The 16,177-nt window shown below is 43.0% G+C and overlaps 1 protein-coding gene across 3 annotated transcripts in view; it reads left to right on the forward strand.

Moving 5' to 3' along the window:
• The window catches only part of LARGE1 (LARGE xylosyl- and glucuronyltransferase 1), a 273,403-nt gene that overhangs the window by 78,451 nt on the left and 178,775 nt on the right, over positions 1 to 16,177 (forward strand). For all 3 annotated transcript variants that reach the window (XM_065415070.1, XM_065415078.1, XM_065415086.1), the window contains exon 4: positions 12,070 to 12,193. In XM_065415070.1, coding sequence (XP_065271142.1) covers positions 12,070 to 12,193 — 124 coding nt within the window. The remainder of the gene's footprint in view (positions 1 to 12,069; positions 12,194 to 16,177) is intronic.

Consider the following 16,177-nt stretch of genomic DNA (forward strand, 5'->3'; position numbering starts at 1 on the left):
TCACCAAGGGCTAGATTGTGCACTCCTGTGTCTTCAGTGAGTGTATGGTGTTCACAATCTGGCCTTAGCATATCAAGTGCAGTTAGAGCTAGTAGAGTGTGACTGTGTTTGAGACTGAAGAAGAAATGTCCAGTTGGCAAAAGAAATGGCACTCCTAGAATATTGGCATTGTGCGTAATAGTGTATACTCATCTTACGTCCATTGGTCATGTTGGTGAGGGGCAACAAAAAGATGTGTCTACACTCAGAGTGGAGTGTAGAGTACAGATGCTGCATGCCCCAGCTAGCCAGGGTATAAATAGCAATGTAGATGGGGAGGCATGGCTTAGACGAATAGAGTGCCCTACAAGCCTGAACCTCCCCAGGGTCTATACCCTGCGTGACTCTCCACATGCCCAAGCTGTGCCTCCCACGTCTACACTGCTATTTTTAGCAGTGTAGTGTCCTGCTTCCTCCCCCCAGCCAGAGCCTTTCCTCACCGTGATGAAAGTCTTTCCCCACTGCCTCTCCACTGTCTGAGCCTTTCACTGTGGTGTATTGCTACACATCACAGTATCAAGTGTGAATGCAGCTTGCCTTTCGCTGCAGAGTATAGCTACGCCTGTAATGCCTGTACTCTACAAACCTCTGTAAGTGTACATGTAGTGAAATGTTTTCCTGTCGGGGGAGGGGGTGAAAAGGGGGAGAGAGATGATCAACCTAAAGCAGACTAGGTAGGTTATCAAAATGTGCTAAGAGCATGAATGCTTTGCCCTTACTCAGGGTCAATGTTACCTTGCACCAGGAGTGGTCCCATTGAAGCCAGTAGGCATGATTCTTCACTGCCTTGCCACTTGTGTAGTCACTTATTACCAGTGTAAAGTGAGTGTAAAACTCTCCTAAATCAGAAGTGTGGTGTACTTAGTACAGCTGTAAATGACTGCAGAAAGTGCAAGACAGTAGAGGATCAGGTCCAGTGCGACCATTTGTGGTATACTCAATGTGAACAAGGGTATCAAAATGTGACCCTAAGAGTATGTCTACACTGCAGTTGGAGGTATGATTGCAGCACATGTAGAAATACTTGAGTCAGCTTTGGTCTAGATAGATTAAATGATAGATCATGGGCACCGGCTGCTCTAGTATATACCCAAGGTCCCAGGTGGGGAGAGCTAGCCCCTGTAGCTCTCTGAGCTTCTGAAACTTCACTGTCCTTATTGCCTGAGCTAGATTTGATTTAGCTAGATCACAGCTAGCTCGGGTATGTCTATATGTGCTGCAGTGACACCTCCCGATTACAATTTAGACATTCCCTTACTGTGATAGCAATCTAAGAATCCCGGGCGTATCTATACACATAATTGAACCGGTTTAACTTAGGGTGTGAAGTTAAACTTAAACTGGTTCAAAATGCTGTATTGACACTATTTCACTTTAAGTTAGGCTTATTTCAGTTTAACTTAAATTGATTAGGAACAGGTTTAAGCTAACCTATTAAACTGAAATATGTGTGTCTACACAGGGGTTTGCAACAGCTTAACTATTATCTATTATTTATTTTAAGGAGTACAGCGTAAAGGGATCTGGGGGTCATAGTGGACCACAAGCTAAGTATGAGTCAACAGTGTAACGCTGTTGCAAAAAAAAGCGAACATCATTCTGGGATGTAATAGCAGGAGTGTTGTAAGCAAGACACAAGAAGTAATTCTTCCACTCTACTCTGCGCTGACTAGGCCTCAGCTGGAGTATTGTGTCCAGTTCTGTGTGCCACATTTGAGGAAGGATGTGGACAAATCGGAGAGAGTCCAGCGAAGAGCAACAAAAATGATTAAAGGTCTAGAAAATATGACCTATGAGGGAAGATTGAAAAAATTGCTTTTGTTTAGTCTGGAAAAGAGAAGACTTGGGGGGGGGGGGAGAGAGAGAGACATGATAACAGTTTTCAAGTACATAAAAGGTTGTTACAAGGAGGAGGGAGAAAAATTGTTTTTCTTAATCTCTGAGGATAGGACAAGAAGCAATGGGCTTAAATTGCAGCAAGGGAGGTTTAGGTTGGACATTAGGAATTGCCTAGGGGGGTTGTGGAATCTCCATCATTGGAGGTTTTTAAAAGCAGGTTAGACAAGCACCTGTCAGGAATGGTCTAGATAATACTTCCATGAGTTCAGGGGACTGGACTAGATGACCTCTTGAGGTCCCTTTCAGTCCTATGATTCTATGATTAAAAACTGCCTGTTCCCCAAGCTTTTGGAGAGATCATAAAGAGGAAAGAATGACCCCATTCTCATGTTGTTTGTTTGTTTGTTTGTTTTGCACTGACATATATGGGAACTTTGGAAATTAACTGACACTTGTATAAATAGCTTTGTTGTTTGTTTTTACAGACGATGAGGAGCGAGGGATTTACTGTTTCCTCCCTTAGTTCTCTATTTCTAGGATCACTGGAAAGTAAAAGAAAATTATCATTTATAGGTACATTTATAGTAGCAGGAAAATGTATCACACATTGAAATTGTTGCAGAAAGAAACGCCAGTAAAAACAGCTTGACAAGTTTAAGAAGATGTGTGAGATGCAAAGAATGACAGAGATCTTGAACTCTCAAATTAACTCCTTTACAGCTAAGTGTTCTCCATTGGATATAGTTATTACTGTACATAAGTTTTAATTACCATCCAGTATTGACTTGTAACTCCTACTTAGAAATTAGATGTCACCCATATTATTTAATCTAGAAATAGGGTGGGGGTTTTTGTCTGTCTATCCTGGTTAGTTTAGTTACCATCAATTCCCATTCTCGTAGCTTTCATGTTATAATTTATGGCCCCGATTCTTCAGACACTTATGCATGTGCTCAACTTTGAGCATGTGAACAGTTTCAATAAAGTAAGTGGGGCTACTTAACTTAGAGATAAGTACATGTGTGTTTGCATAATTGTTCATGGTGTGTTTGACATGTCTTTGTATGAGATATGAGGTGCACATAGCTTGTGAAAGATCTAGTAAAGAACTACTTTTAACAGTGCTCTAGGTAGTAAAAGAATATTTATGGGAATAAGATTTGCAACACTGGACAATTTGTTTGTGTTTCTAAGGCAGGCCACAACTTTACAATATTAGACATATAGGGTAAAATTTCAAAAGCACCCAAGTCCCATTTTCAAAAGTGACCTGGCACTTAGGAGCCTAAGTCTTATTGAAAGTCAGTAGGAACTAGGCTGCTAAGTCACTTTTGAAAATGGGACTTAGGTGCTTTAGAAACATTTTTCTCACCATCTTACGCATTAAAAATGTCTGATGGATTGGGTAAGTGCCTTCACCTTGGGAAAACTATGTTTAAATTTGGCTTAGATCTAGGATGACCATCCCATTTTGGCCGGGACAGTCCCTTTTTTTAAGCTCTGTCCTGGCCGTCCTGACTTTTTTGGCAAAAGTGGGCATTTGTCCCGTTTGCTCTTGCCAAGTGATAATCAGTTGGCAAAAGCAAACGGGACAAATGCCCAGTTTTGCCAATAAAGGGGGGGTGAGACCCCTAGTGGGGCATGGAGGAACGTGCGGGGGTGTGTGTGCAGCAACGCCAGCCCCACCTGGGAGGAAGGGCTCAAGAAAGTGGCTCGGGCCAGGCTGGCCCCGCATGGGCAGGCAGCAGGGGGGCTCGGGCCTCCCTGCACATGGGGAGGAGAGGGGGGCCTTGGGCTGGCCCCACATGGGTGGGTGGCAGGGGGGGTTGGGCCGGCCCCTGGGATGTCCTGTTTGGGAAAATATGGTCACTCTACTTAGATCACAAGTGAAATGAGTTGGATGGTCTCAACCAAGTCCCTACTGGAAATTTATCCATATCACAAAGCATCCATATAGTCTGGCATAATTAGCAATTCAGATGATCACAGATGGAGAGCAGGAACACTGCAGGCCAGGATTGAGGGCTGACTGCAAGCTTCCCCCCATGCAGCACAGTCAATGCTTGTTTTTCATAGCCTGCAAACTCTGTGCTACTCCAGTTCTGCTGAGTTGCCCCTGAGAAAAGTGTGTCAATTACATCAAACTGTGCTAAAAGCTGTTGTGATTTTGTGGCATGAACGAATGTTTTCTGATTCAGCTCCTTTTTACTGTGGAATGAGGTACAGTTTTGAACCTAGGTATTCCTATAAGGAAGACATCCGCTAATGCCACTGTACCATCTACCTCCTTCTCTTCCCACTCCCTGGTGCTTGAATACAAAAATAGTTTCCAAACTGCTTGGATAAGTAGCTTCGCTTGTGTCCCATGATCTGTATGGTATGTCTGGAATCACAAACTTGCTGTTTTAATAGCTGGCAGAGAAAGACCCACAGAGATCTAACATGCTCAATATGCAAGATTTTCTGCATGTTCAAGCAGGGGAGAGGGGATAGCGTGCTCCATCTTTAGAAGCTCCTGTTGTCTACATTCTTAATGACCCAGCACGCCTGCTGTCTTTTGTCTTTCTTTAGTGCACTCCAGCTCAAAGGTAGGGATATAATAAATATGTTAATGCACAGGAGGGAGGATGATTAGACTGACATGACATCCTTTTCTCAGAAAATTGCCACAGACTGTATAAGGCAGTCTAGGGACCTCTTTTGTATTAAAATACACAGTGACACTCTAGCTGAAGCATCCTTTAATTACTAAATTACAATGAAACTCCGATAAAAGCATGTGTGACATCCGCATGAATGCCAGACAAACTCATTGCAATCAGTGCTCTTACAACAAACACCAAATGAAATACATCAGGAGAAGAGGGGACAACAAGAGGGTTGCCTGGAAGAGGCCAAGCTCTCAGACAACAGGATGTGTTCCAGGGGTGTTCTAGGGCAAGGCTGAGGTGCATTGGCAGAGCTGCCTGAGAGAAGCTGCACAGTGTTTGCCCACATTATAAACATCCCGCTTTCTTGCAATCTACTCCTTCAGTTACATGGCACAATCCTTCAGTTTTTCTTTGTTGCTGGCAGTGTTAAATCTTGCGCCTGCTAGATCACGTCTGCCTAAACATCGGTGATCAGAAGAATCTAAAAAGGTCTTTGACAACATGCTTGGATGCATGTACATTTCACCCTTTTACAAATATATTTGAGAGTGAACATAGTGATCATAAAAGTGAAGCACTAACAACATCAGTTTAAAGGCAGGTATAGAGCAAGCAAGCCTCCATCCCACCTTTCACGCACATACAGCTCCTTCAATGCAACTCATCTGTGACTTGCAACGCCTGCTGCTAGTAAGATCCCACCCACTCACAAAAGAATGTCGACCATGCTGAGTTGTGTTGTGCACAAATGGGAATAGAAGGAGACATCTCCAAACCAATTTTCACTTGTGGCCTCCCAAGTCAGACTTTGAAACTACAGCTGACATGAAATTGTACTCACACTCTCTGAACCAACCACTTGTGTCCCTCCCATTCAACCTGCATAATGCACCACGGAGATCTGTATGAACATTTCTCCAGATTAGTAGCTCCTGCTAACCATAAAGTCCTTTCTTTCCAATCAAGCTAATCTTTAAAACGTATGCCCGTTTCCAAGGCTAGGTCTACACTGGGGGGAGGGGAAGAGGGGTCCTAAGATACGCAACTTCAGCTACGCGAATAACGTATATCTTAGGTCGATTTACCTGGCCGTGAGGATGGCGGCGAGTCGACCGCTGCCGCTCCCCTGTCGACTCCACTTCCACCTCTCGCTGCGGTGGAGTTTCAGAGTCGACAGCAGAGCGATCGGGGATCGATTTTATCGCGTCTACACTAGACGCGATAAATCGATCCCTGATAGATCGATCACTAACCGCCGATCCGGCGGGTAGTGTAGATGTACCCCAAGACAGCATTGTTTACATGCAGAGTACAATGTAATGAACCTTGGCTTAAGTTTAAACTAATTTTCAGCTGAAAATATCCAATGTTTCTTTTTACCTCCGCCTGAACCCCCAAAAAGTTACTCCAGCTGTGACCTGACCAGGGAGTGCTGCTAAGGCATGGGTCTCTGCATAGGTAGCCCTGGCCTCAGTTGATATTTAGGGGGACAGATCAACTGCTTGCTTGTTCAGCAAGATGAGAAAGGGAGCCTTGCAGACCTTCCTGTTCCCTCTCTGTGCAGGTTTTAGAATTTGGCTCCTAATAAGAGGGGTTGTTTCTATGCAGGGTGGATCTGAGTGTCATGACTTGTGTGTTTCCACTAGCTAAAAATCAAGCTAAAGCTGTTACCCTGCATCTCATCTAGAAAAAAAGGTTAAATTTAGGAAACGTGTAATTAGCATGCTAGCTAAACCAGACCTAAACTGGACCACTTTTACTAAACAAGACAAACCCTTTTGGGAGATGCTGTACTGCTAACCTTATGCCAGTCACGCTTCTGAGTATGACGGACTCAGCCAGCAGCATGCATTAATTTTAAAAAAGTAAATAGATGTCCCAGCTTATTCATGGTGAGGATTATTTATAATGTTACTATCTTTCTACCCACTGGCCGGAGTCAAATGAGTGCTGTTTTCTTTTTAAATAATCGTTCAAGGATAGAAAGTCCCTATGGTTTCTAGAGCAGCAGGAAATGTGCAGAACACTAAAGCCATCACTAAATGGGGGAAGGGACTGGGAGAGAAAGTGAAAAGTAACTGCTCATTGGGCAAAATGATCACTTCAATATAAATACTTTACATTTACAGTAAATAATATTTAAAATAAAAAAGACAAGGATCAATGCAATAATAACCTAGTTTACATGAAAATATTTTAAAGTTTTAATAAAGATTTTAATGTTCACAAATCTACAAATTTAAATTCTGCAGATGTGATGTATTATAAGGAATCTTCATCCATGGATAGCTTAAGGCCTCTCTAGTCCTATTTTATTAAGGTTCTTATACCTCCCTCATCATTGTAGTATCTGAGCACCTTCCAATAGTTCGTTAAGTGATATGATTAAAATGTCGTTTATTCTTGCTCTCAGCCTGGCCCCCTCAGTGGGGGTGGGGGCAGGGGCAATTGTGTGTGTAGGGTAGGATTTTAATTTTGTTTTGTTTTGTGAAATGTACATGCTGCTGTGTGTGTTAGTGAAGGCAGGTTGAAGAAGTGTGCCTTGCACTTGGACCAGAAGATGGTGAGGTTTGTGATAGTCCTGGCTTCTGGGGGAGTTCAGACCAGAGACTTGGACCAGCCCCCAAGAAAGCTGTCTCCTGAATCTGACACAAGAATGAGGGACAGACTCTTTAATTAACGTTTTATTATTTATTTTGCATCTGGTAGTGCCTAAAGGCCCCAACCAGATGCCATTGTGCCATGTGCTGTAGAAACATAGAGTAGAAGACAGTCCCTGCTCTGACGAGTTTGCATTTTAAAAGACAAGACAGACATACAAAAATAACAAAATAACTTGCCAAAAGCACATTACTTTGTAATTAGAGTACAATTTTCCCCAGTTTTTCCATACACATAACTGTCCCACTCCCAACTTCCACTCTTTCCAGCTGCCACTTAAACCTCTTCACTGTCCTTGCCCACCGTGAGTGCCCTCCCCCTATCAGCCTCATTGTGACAGATGGACGCCCCCCCCCCTTCCCCCCTCCCCCCCCACACAAACATCCCTCCAAACCACACACTGCCAAAAGTATGTGAAGGCCAGCTCTCAGCTGATTCTTCTTCCCATTGAGTGAGGTGAAACCCTCTCTTTCAGATTTGTATACTTTTTGCCCAACGTTTCTCCTTATTGGAAAAAGACCAGTCTCAGTGTTGGAATAGATTTCATTGATTCCAAAAGGAACATCAAAACATCGTCTGATGATAATGAAATTTTACTTTTTGTGGAGTTGTTCAAAATTCTTACAGCTAGTAGATCAATAACACTGGCAAATAATAATGGGGGAAGAAGACAGCTCTGCCTCATGCCTTCTGATAATGAGAAGGATTCTGTGTTCAAACCATTGACTCTTACAGTGGAGTTTGGTTTATCATAGAGCTTTATGAACCCATTTCACAAACACTCCACAGAAACCCATAGCCTATAGACCTTGAAAAGGTCCAGCCACCACATCTGGTCAAAGACTCTGTCCCCAAGTAATGCCTGTACAATGGCCTTAGAGTTCCAGAAGGAGTTCAGAGTGAGTCGGGATGCTGCTTTCTCCCACAAATGTCCATGTGCGCACAACACAACCCCCCACATCCAGTAGTTTAATGCCACTGTTGGGGAAAAAAATAATGACTAGATTCAAAGGTGGATGGAATGACCTCCAGCAATGTTCTGTTAGATTTGAGTTGGTTATTACTTATTAAATCTGGCTCAATTATTATCTATTAGATACAGTTCAGTTGATATGTTCTTACGGGATTCTTGGTGGGGTTTGGTCATTGCTATGAACTATTTACAGTTTCGCCTAGTCTCTAAGGCCCCTATATACAAAGGATCTTAGGTTTCTAAGTCTTATTTATAGGTAGGATTGCAATACACACAGCTCCTGCTTGGCTTGGCTGCTGAATCCAGTAGGTGCCTAAACTCACCTGGCGCCTATGGTATTGCAATAAAAGTTCCCTAGTTGCCTATCTTTCTGCTTCTGGGCATGCATGGGGCTGCTTCACTGTGGGCATCAGGATGCCTATCTTCTGCCTAATCCTCAGAGCAATCCACAAAGCCGGGGAAGTTGTTCCTGTGATTTTTCTAGGTGCCTAAAAGTGAGGCATTGGAATACCTAAATCTATTTGTAGATCTGGGCCTAATTGATTACATAATTAAATCACCTCACCGAAGACATGCCTTGGCTGGTATACCGTTCAGTTGTATCTGTCAGCAGGTCACTGGGATCTGTATTAGGAACATAATTGTTAAGCCCCTATTTTGCCTCTGACACATACCTTCCTTCCAGCTGAATCTTCACTGTGATCTAACATCTTGAAAGAGGTTTTTGAGTAGGACAGCTACTCCTTTTTTCCCAGGAGGAGCTAAACTAAAGAAAATGTAACCTAGCTACTTTTATTTAAGTTTGATACACATTGAGTCATTTGAATGAGTATGAAATGCCTCCAAACATATGAATTTCTTTATATAAAAATTATGTTTTTCCTTTTTGTTGCGTTATTTCATCTATTAGTATTTGGTGTAATTTTATTTTATTAACTCATGGTTTAAAGTAAAGGGAAACTTTTTGTTTGTTTGTTTTCCTCAGTTTTACTCCTTTCCCAGTCCAATTTGAGTTATATGAATTAATGGCCCTGTAAGGCTACAAAACAAAAGCAACTGGGAGATATCTGCAAAAACTACATTAGATGTCCAAAGTGAGATCGATCTCAACTTCTGCAGGACAGAAGAGCCTATAGAATTTTCACTCTTACCAACACACCTTGACATATTGCTTTGTCTGTTCCCAGATTTACTGCTTTTGTACTATGTTTCCTCTGGACTTTTCTCTGCCAGTGAAATACTTTTCTTAATCTCTGTTGTTCTCAGATTTTCTTGGCAAACTACCTGTTTTCTCTTACTGGGGAATTTAGATGACCCGTGGTGTCATCCTCTCCTCTCGTGCTGGTTTAGTGAAGCAGATCTAGACATATTACTGTTGCCACATTGGTTTGCTAATAAGATACTCAGCAGCTGGCAAATGGCTGAATTCCTTCTCCAGTCTCTCCCTGCCCCAGGGCATGCTAAAGGCTAAAACACTCTCAATTCCTCTACACTGGGGGCCACTATAGTTTAATTTGTTTGATGTTGTTGAATTCAGATTGGGTGAGGTTAGAGCTCTGAAATTATCCTACCATCTTGTTGTACAGCCACTTGTTATACTGCTCATTGTACTCTTTATACTCTTTCTCAAACGGGTGGCATGATCCATATCTCCACTGAATGACTCCATTGACTTCATTGAGTGTTGGCTCGGACCCCACATGCAGAAAGCTTGTGTCTGAGGCACTGCAAAACTGTTGCTGACACCTAATGTCACTATGATTGTCTTTTTCTGCTGGAACACGTGCTGCCATTTTATATCCTGTTCATTGTATGCGTTTTCACACTCTTTTGATTGACTGTGTTCATTGAGGAAAAACGGAATGATCTTCCTTAGAGCAGAAAGGGAATGACAATAAAAAATGGACAGATTGTTCTCTGGGGCAGAGAATAGGGAAAGAGAAGACACTTGACCTTTTGGGTGAAACCAAAGCAAAGTATAATGGACCATTTTAGACGTGCATGGGCCCAAACATACATAGGTTCCCCAAATTCTTATTCACATTGCAGATTTTAGTAGCAACCATTACCTTCCCCAGCATCTGAAATTAAACGTTCCTCCATTGTGGATGAAAAATGTCCTTTGACAAGTGCACCCATTTACTTTTATAAATTCCACATAAATGAGACTCCATTATGCCTCCCAGGGGATCAAAAGAAGGTTGTGCTGATGCTAAGGGCTAAATGGACCATCTGTCTTCTTAGTGGCTTTCACAAATTCCCATCCCTCTTTGCTGATGGCGAAGTTGCCAGCCTATGGATAAATATGCAGTACCCCTTCTTACTACAAATCATTGCTAAATTCCAATGACAGGTCTCCATACTCCTACCATGGAAGTTGAATAAAGATCAGGCTGTTGCTCTCCCTCCCCCAAAGAGGGAAGCAAAGAGAGGTGATTTAACCGTAGTGTTGGTCATGTCACAGCTCCTATTGCAGTGAAAGTGTTCGGTAAGCTTTATCAAACCTTTAACTCAGGTTGGCTCTGATTAATCGCTCATCCTGGTTGGATGCATTTGATTAAGCCTTGTTTATATGAATCCTAGTGTGAATCCGAGTTGGACATATTTTTAAACAAAATTTTCTCTTTGTGTCTGGTTTCCTCCAACCCTTCCTTCTTTATGGGGGTAGGGGCATGAGGGGGTTTACAATACCCAGTCAATCAATTTCTTGAGACCTTTCATTGTTACAGTAGCTGAGACAGCTGTACTCATTGGCATGGGACAGCTAGCTCCAGGTTCTCCTAGCATTGATGACTAGGCCGTACCTCGGCTTGGCAGGATTCAATTTCAATTGATAAAGGTCGGTCAACGTCGATGTCAGTGGACACATTGCAGTCAATGAAAAAAAAATCAATCTGTTGTCGGCTCACCTTGTGCCTGCAGGGATTGGGTGTCACCAGCTCTGTGGCAGCATAGCGGCCCTCTTTAGCCCCACTGTCACGGATCTGCTCTCTCACTCACCAGCTGGGGGTATTGACCAGGACCCCCTCTTACTTCTGTGACAGTGGGCTTGCAGAGGGCTCTCTGCATGACTGTGGGGCCACTGACACATGATCCCCGCAGGCGCAAGGTGTGTGTAGAAGAGGTGGCTGCGGTGCTGGTAGGGCAGAGTAGAGACCCCTAGCCAGAACTACGAGGAGGAGGAGTGCGAGCCCTTGAAAGGAGCCATTCAGAAGCCAGGTGGCTTTCCCCGCGGTTGGAGGCCGCTGACACTCTGAAGAAACTTGCATTAAATTAAAATTGATAAAAATGGGGGGGAAGTGTTGAAAATAAAAATTGATTTTTTTCCATTGAAATTTAAAAAAAAACGAATTCTGCCAAGCGTCACCGGACGTGTGTTCTGAATCAATGGTGTGTGCAGGCGCAATGGGACTGGAAGACCACCATGTTTGTTTGGTTTTTTTGGCGGGGGGGTTTGAACCTCTCATCTCCCTGCTTCCCCGGGAGCAAGTATTGTCATCACACAGAGAGACCACCAGGGTAACCCAGAAGAGTAAATGCAATCACCTTGTCAGTTCAGGTCCCCAAAAGGGGACTGTTTTCTTTTAGAAAACCGAATTGGATTTTTTAGGTCAGATCTTCAACTGGTGTAAATTAGCGTCGCTCCATTGAAGTAAATAGAACCACACTGATGCACATTCTGCTGAAAAGCTGATCCTGTGTTTCTGTGATTATTAATTAATACATGTGGATTGTGGTAGCACCTAGGAGCCTCAGCCATGGACCTGGACTCTGTTGTGCTAGGTGTTGTATGTTATCATGCTACAGTAGAGTTGGGTAAAGTTTTGTAGATTTTGGTGTCCTTTGTTTATAATTGGAGCTTGGTTCAAAGGTTTCTATATCTCCTTCTCTCCCTTTTTATACCAGGCGAAACCCTCTTCACTTCCACCTCATTGCAGATGCTATTGCCAAACAGATCCTGGCGACTCTCTTCCAGACCTGGATGGTCCCTGCTGTGCGCATAGACTTCTATGATGCAGATGAGCTCAAGGTAAAGAAAAACAAAACAAACTCAAACTGTTTTATTTTTTTTTATTTCTACTTTATTTGTCTGGTTTTGAGGTAGCATTCTGACTGGCTGACAAGAATTCCAGCTTGTGTGTTTGAGAACTCAGAACTAACCAGAACTCTCTGTGTTGCCCAAAGTATTACAACCACTACACTGTGTGATTAGTGCCACATCTAGTCCAGGAGCCTTAAAATTCTACCTGCCTTGCAGAAGATTTCTTGTCCTTCAAGATGAATTACATTGAATAAAATTTCTTCCCTGTAAAAGTGACACAGCTTTCTTGCAGAACAGATGGAATCTTAAGCCTCTCGTACTGTAAGCACTCAGCCTCCTAGCACTCCTGAGGCATGTGTATTAGTAAGGCCTTGTCTACACTCCGGGGGGAGATTGATCTAATTTACGCAACTTCAGCTACGTGAATAACGTCGCTGAAGTCGACGTACTTAGGTCTACTTACCGCGGGGTCCACGCTACGCTATGTCGACACTCTCTTGTCGACTTCCCTTGCGCTTCTCGTTCAGGTGGAGTACAGGAGTCGACGAGATAGCGATCTGCAATTGATTTAGTGGGTCTTCACTAGACCCGCTAAATCGACCACCGATGCATCGATCACCGCGCATCGATCCCCCGGTAAGTGTAGACAAGATCTTCGGCTATGATTTTGGCACAGAGGTCACAGTGTTCAGGGTAATCATGAATTTTAATAACGTTTGAGACCTCCCACAGCAGCAGCTCCTGTGGGTCTGGCTCTCCGCTCCAGGTGTTGCGACCTGGTTCATGTGGTCACAGCACAACGTAGGTTTGACATGTCTGCCCCTCCATAGATGGAGATGGAAGGGTGCACGGGCCAAACTTGATTGGTGTTGCAACCTAGCACCCAAAGTCACAACGCCCAGAATGGGGAGCCAGGCTCAGCCCTGCGGGGCACTGTTACAGGGTGAATGCAGAGTGGGTTTGTTCCTCCTCCTCCCCCCACCGCCTTGGGATGTAACCTTTCAGTGACTGGGATTTTTCCCTGTATCTCTGCCATGAAATTGACTAAAAACTTGAACAACAAAAATCATAGTAATAGTCTGAGACATCCAGTGCTTAATTTGTGCCAGGGCTGAACCCCAGCACCTCTAGGCTTGGCAATCTATAGCCCTGGCACCTCTGGGCTTGCCTCATCAGTTATGAAAGTAAAAAATGTGTTTGAGCTCCAGCACCTAATTGCTTGGGCCCCAGCACCTATTTCATTACAAATTAAGCAGTGGAGACACCATAACAGCACACATTCTGAGGTGTATTGATAATTTTTTAGAAATAATTTGCTGCTTTGTCTGGACTGCCTTTCAAAAGGAATAATTATGAGGAAGGCTCTGTCAGTGTAAAAAAATAAATAAAATCACTTATTCCAAACATAAAGTAATCATCTTTCCATAGCAGAATTACAGAGTTTTAATTAGATCACAGAGGTTCAACATTGAATTTCAGGGCTGCATGTTTTTCAGCCGTGCAGGTAGATCTCGCTATTCAAAATTTAGGATTTGGAGATGGTGGCAGTAATTTGTATAGCATATCAATCTACTCGTTGCTAAACTTGATCAAGACTCTGTAGAAAGGGAAAAACAAATTTTAGCAAATTGCTGTACTAATTAAGGTAAAATCAAAGCACTCCACTTGCTAGGATCTTGAGAACAAAATGTTGTGGAAAGAGATGGTAAAAGTGAAAGATGATCCTTGAGCAAAACTTTGTTCATTGCTGTTTTCATTATTTTAACATCTTTTCCACATGAAGCAACAGGCAGATATTAACTTAGGTAGCTAGGTACCTTCCTTAGTGCTGTGAACATTCATTGCAGAGAAGGATGTTGTGGTTTGTATGTAGGTATATTATATGTCCCCGACAGTAGATGGTAGGGCATAAACAGTACTTGTTCAGCGTCTCAGTTGGGCAAGATTGATCTGCTAGTCCTTTCCTCATTATCCTTTGGGTCTGTTCCAAGCTAGTTAGGTCAAAGGTAACAGAGAGATCTTACGTGGTGCAATTATTGATATGTACCGAAAGTAGACCATCCCAATACAGCCACACATACTTAAAGTGTGTTGTATTACACAAGCAGTTTCACTGATTTCAGGGAGCCTTGTCACAGAGTATGAAATAATAATACTCAACATGGGTGAATGTGACAGCACAGAACCAGACCCCATGACTGCAAAGAGTCATTGATATCAGTGCAGTTTTAAGGGGTGGGTACAACACATGGCACGTATAATGCTGAATCATATCCAGATCCTCCTGCAAGTTTCAGCCAAGTTTGCAGTAGGATGTACCAACATGTTTCTGAGGAAGAGCAGGTTGAAACTAAGAATATTCTATGGAACAGAAATTCCAAAACGTTTTTGTTTCAGAAAAATCAAAACATTTCAGTTTGATTTTTTCCTACATGAAATGGAGCAGTCAGCTGCTTCCCAGCACTAGAAGACTCCTCGGGCTGCCCCTCAAAGTTAGGGGGTTCCCCTGCAAAAAGCAGGGAGCCTGAAAGCCCTGAGAGTCCTGGCTCTAGAGCAGGGAGTAAGGAAGCCCTGAGAGCACCATCCTGAGCTTGGGCTTCCAGGTACCCTGCTGCAGAGCAAGGAGCCTAGATTGTGAACCCCCTGCTAGAGCCGGGCTGCCAGGCTTACTCTGAGGTAGTCAGCATGGCGGTGCTGACTGGAAGCTGTGTGCCCTGGCACTGTGAGCTCCCCAGCAGCCTGCCAGGTTTCCGATGGAACCCTGCCTTGCGTTTCCACAGAAGTTTGTTGAAACCGAAACATTTCTGCAGAACATTTGGTTTCAACAAATTGGCCTTTTCTGGAGGGGGCAATAAAAGTCTACTCTGATGTTTCTGAGGTAATCTCAGTAGTGAATTTGGCATGACTTGTTTGGGTTTGTTTTTCACCGTACTTGTGGGAACCTTATTACCTTGGTCAGTATTAGGAAAGCATATGCGGGTTGTGGAATAATTTGCTACCAGTTGTACCGTTATCAGAAATGACATATGCACGATAGAGTGTGTATTATGTTTGCTTTTAATGACCCTCTACTGTTCCATTGAAATCATTCAGTTCCTATGTGAGTCCCAATTGCTGAAGTTTTACAGCCAGCTTTAAGATGCTGTTAAGTATCTTTTTTATATTTTTCCTTTTATTCGCTGTGTTTTGTAGCACCATGTTAGCAGCTCAGAAATGAAATTTTTCTGTCTTGTCCTTTCTCCATTTGGTAAACAGGGACATACACACCCATTATTCCTAATAGAGCAGGAGTTAGGAGTTTTTTGTTTACTTCATCCATGATGCTTCCACAAACCTTTTCACAAAGTCCTGAGAATAGTCTTTGGTTCTTGACTGCTTCTGCTGAGCCAACAGAAGGGGGTTGTTTTGCCTAGGTCCTATATAAATAGTGTCTTTTGAGATGAATTTCTCAGCAGTGGAATGTTGTTTTCAAACAGCTGTTTAGGATTCAGAGGACACTCCCTACCAGATTATATACTTTAAAAAAGTAGAATTTGGGACTTAGAATATTTGGCAGATTCTAAAATGTATATTATTTTCCTTAGAGTTACAGCAAGTAGTGTCCCAGAGGAAGGGAGTGAAAATAAGGCTGTTGACTAGATGACATCTCAGTTACGGTTTTAGGGAAGCTTGCAGGCCTACGCTGCAAGAAGAAGGGGATAAAAAAAGAAAGCAAAGACCACTGATTATCCAGATTTTCTACTCCCAACAATCCCACAAATCTGGTTTCATCCTGCTACTGTGAATACTTCAAACACTCCTTTTTAAATCTGGAGCGCAGCGATTTGACTTTGTAATGTGGCACAGCTGTGTATATGGTTCTCTATTATACATCTATTCCTCCTTCCCCTGAGCCTTTTCCTTTTAAGGGATGATAAAGAAAAGGCAAAACAAAACAGAGATCTCAGACCCATGAAAATAGAATCTGTGTAA

The sequence above is a fragment of the Emys orbicularis genome, chromosome 1 (assembly GCF_028017835.1).
Source record: "Emys orbicularis isolate rEmyOrb1 chromosome 1, rEmyOrb1.hap1, whole genome shotgun sequence".
In the NCBI taxonomy this organism is placed as follows: domain Eukaryota; kingdom Metazoa; phylum Chordata; order Testudines; family Emydidae; genus Emys; species Emys orbicularis.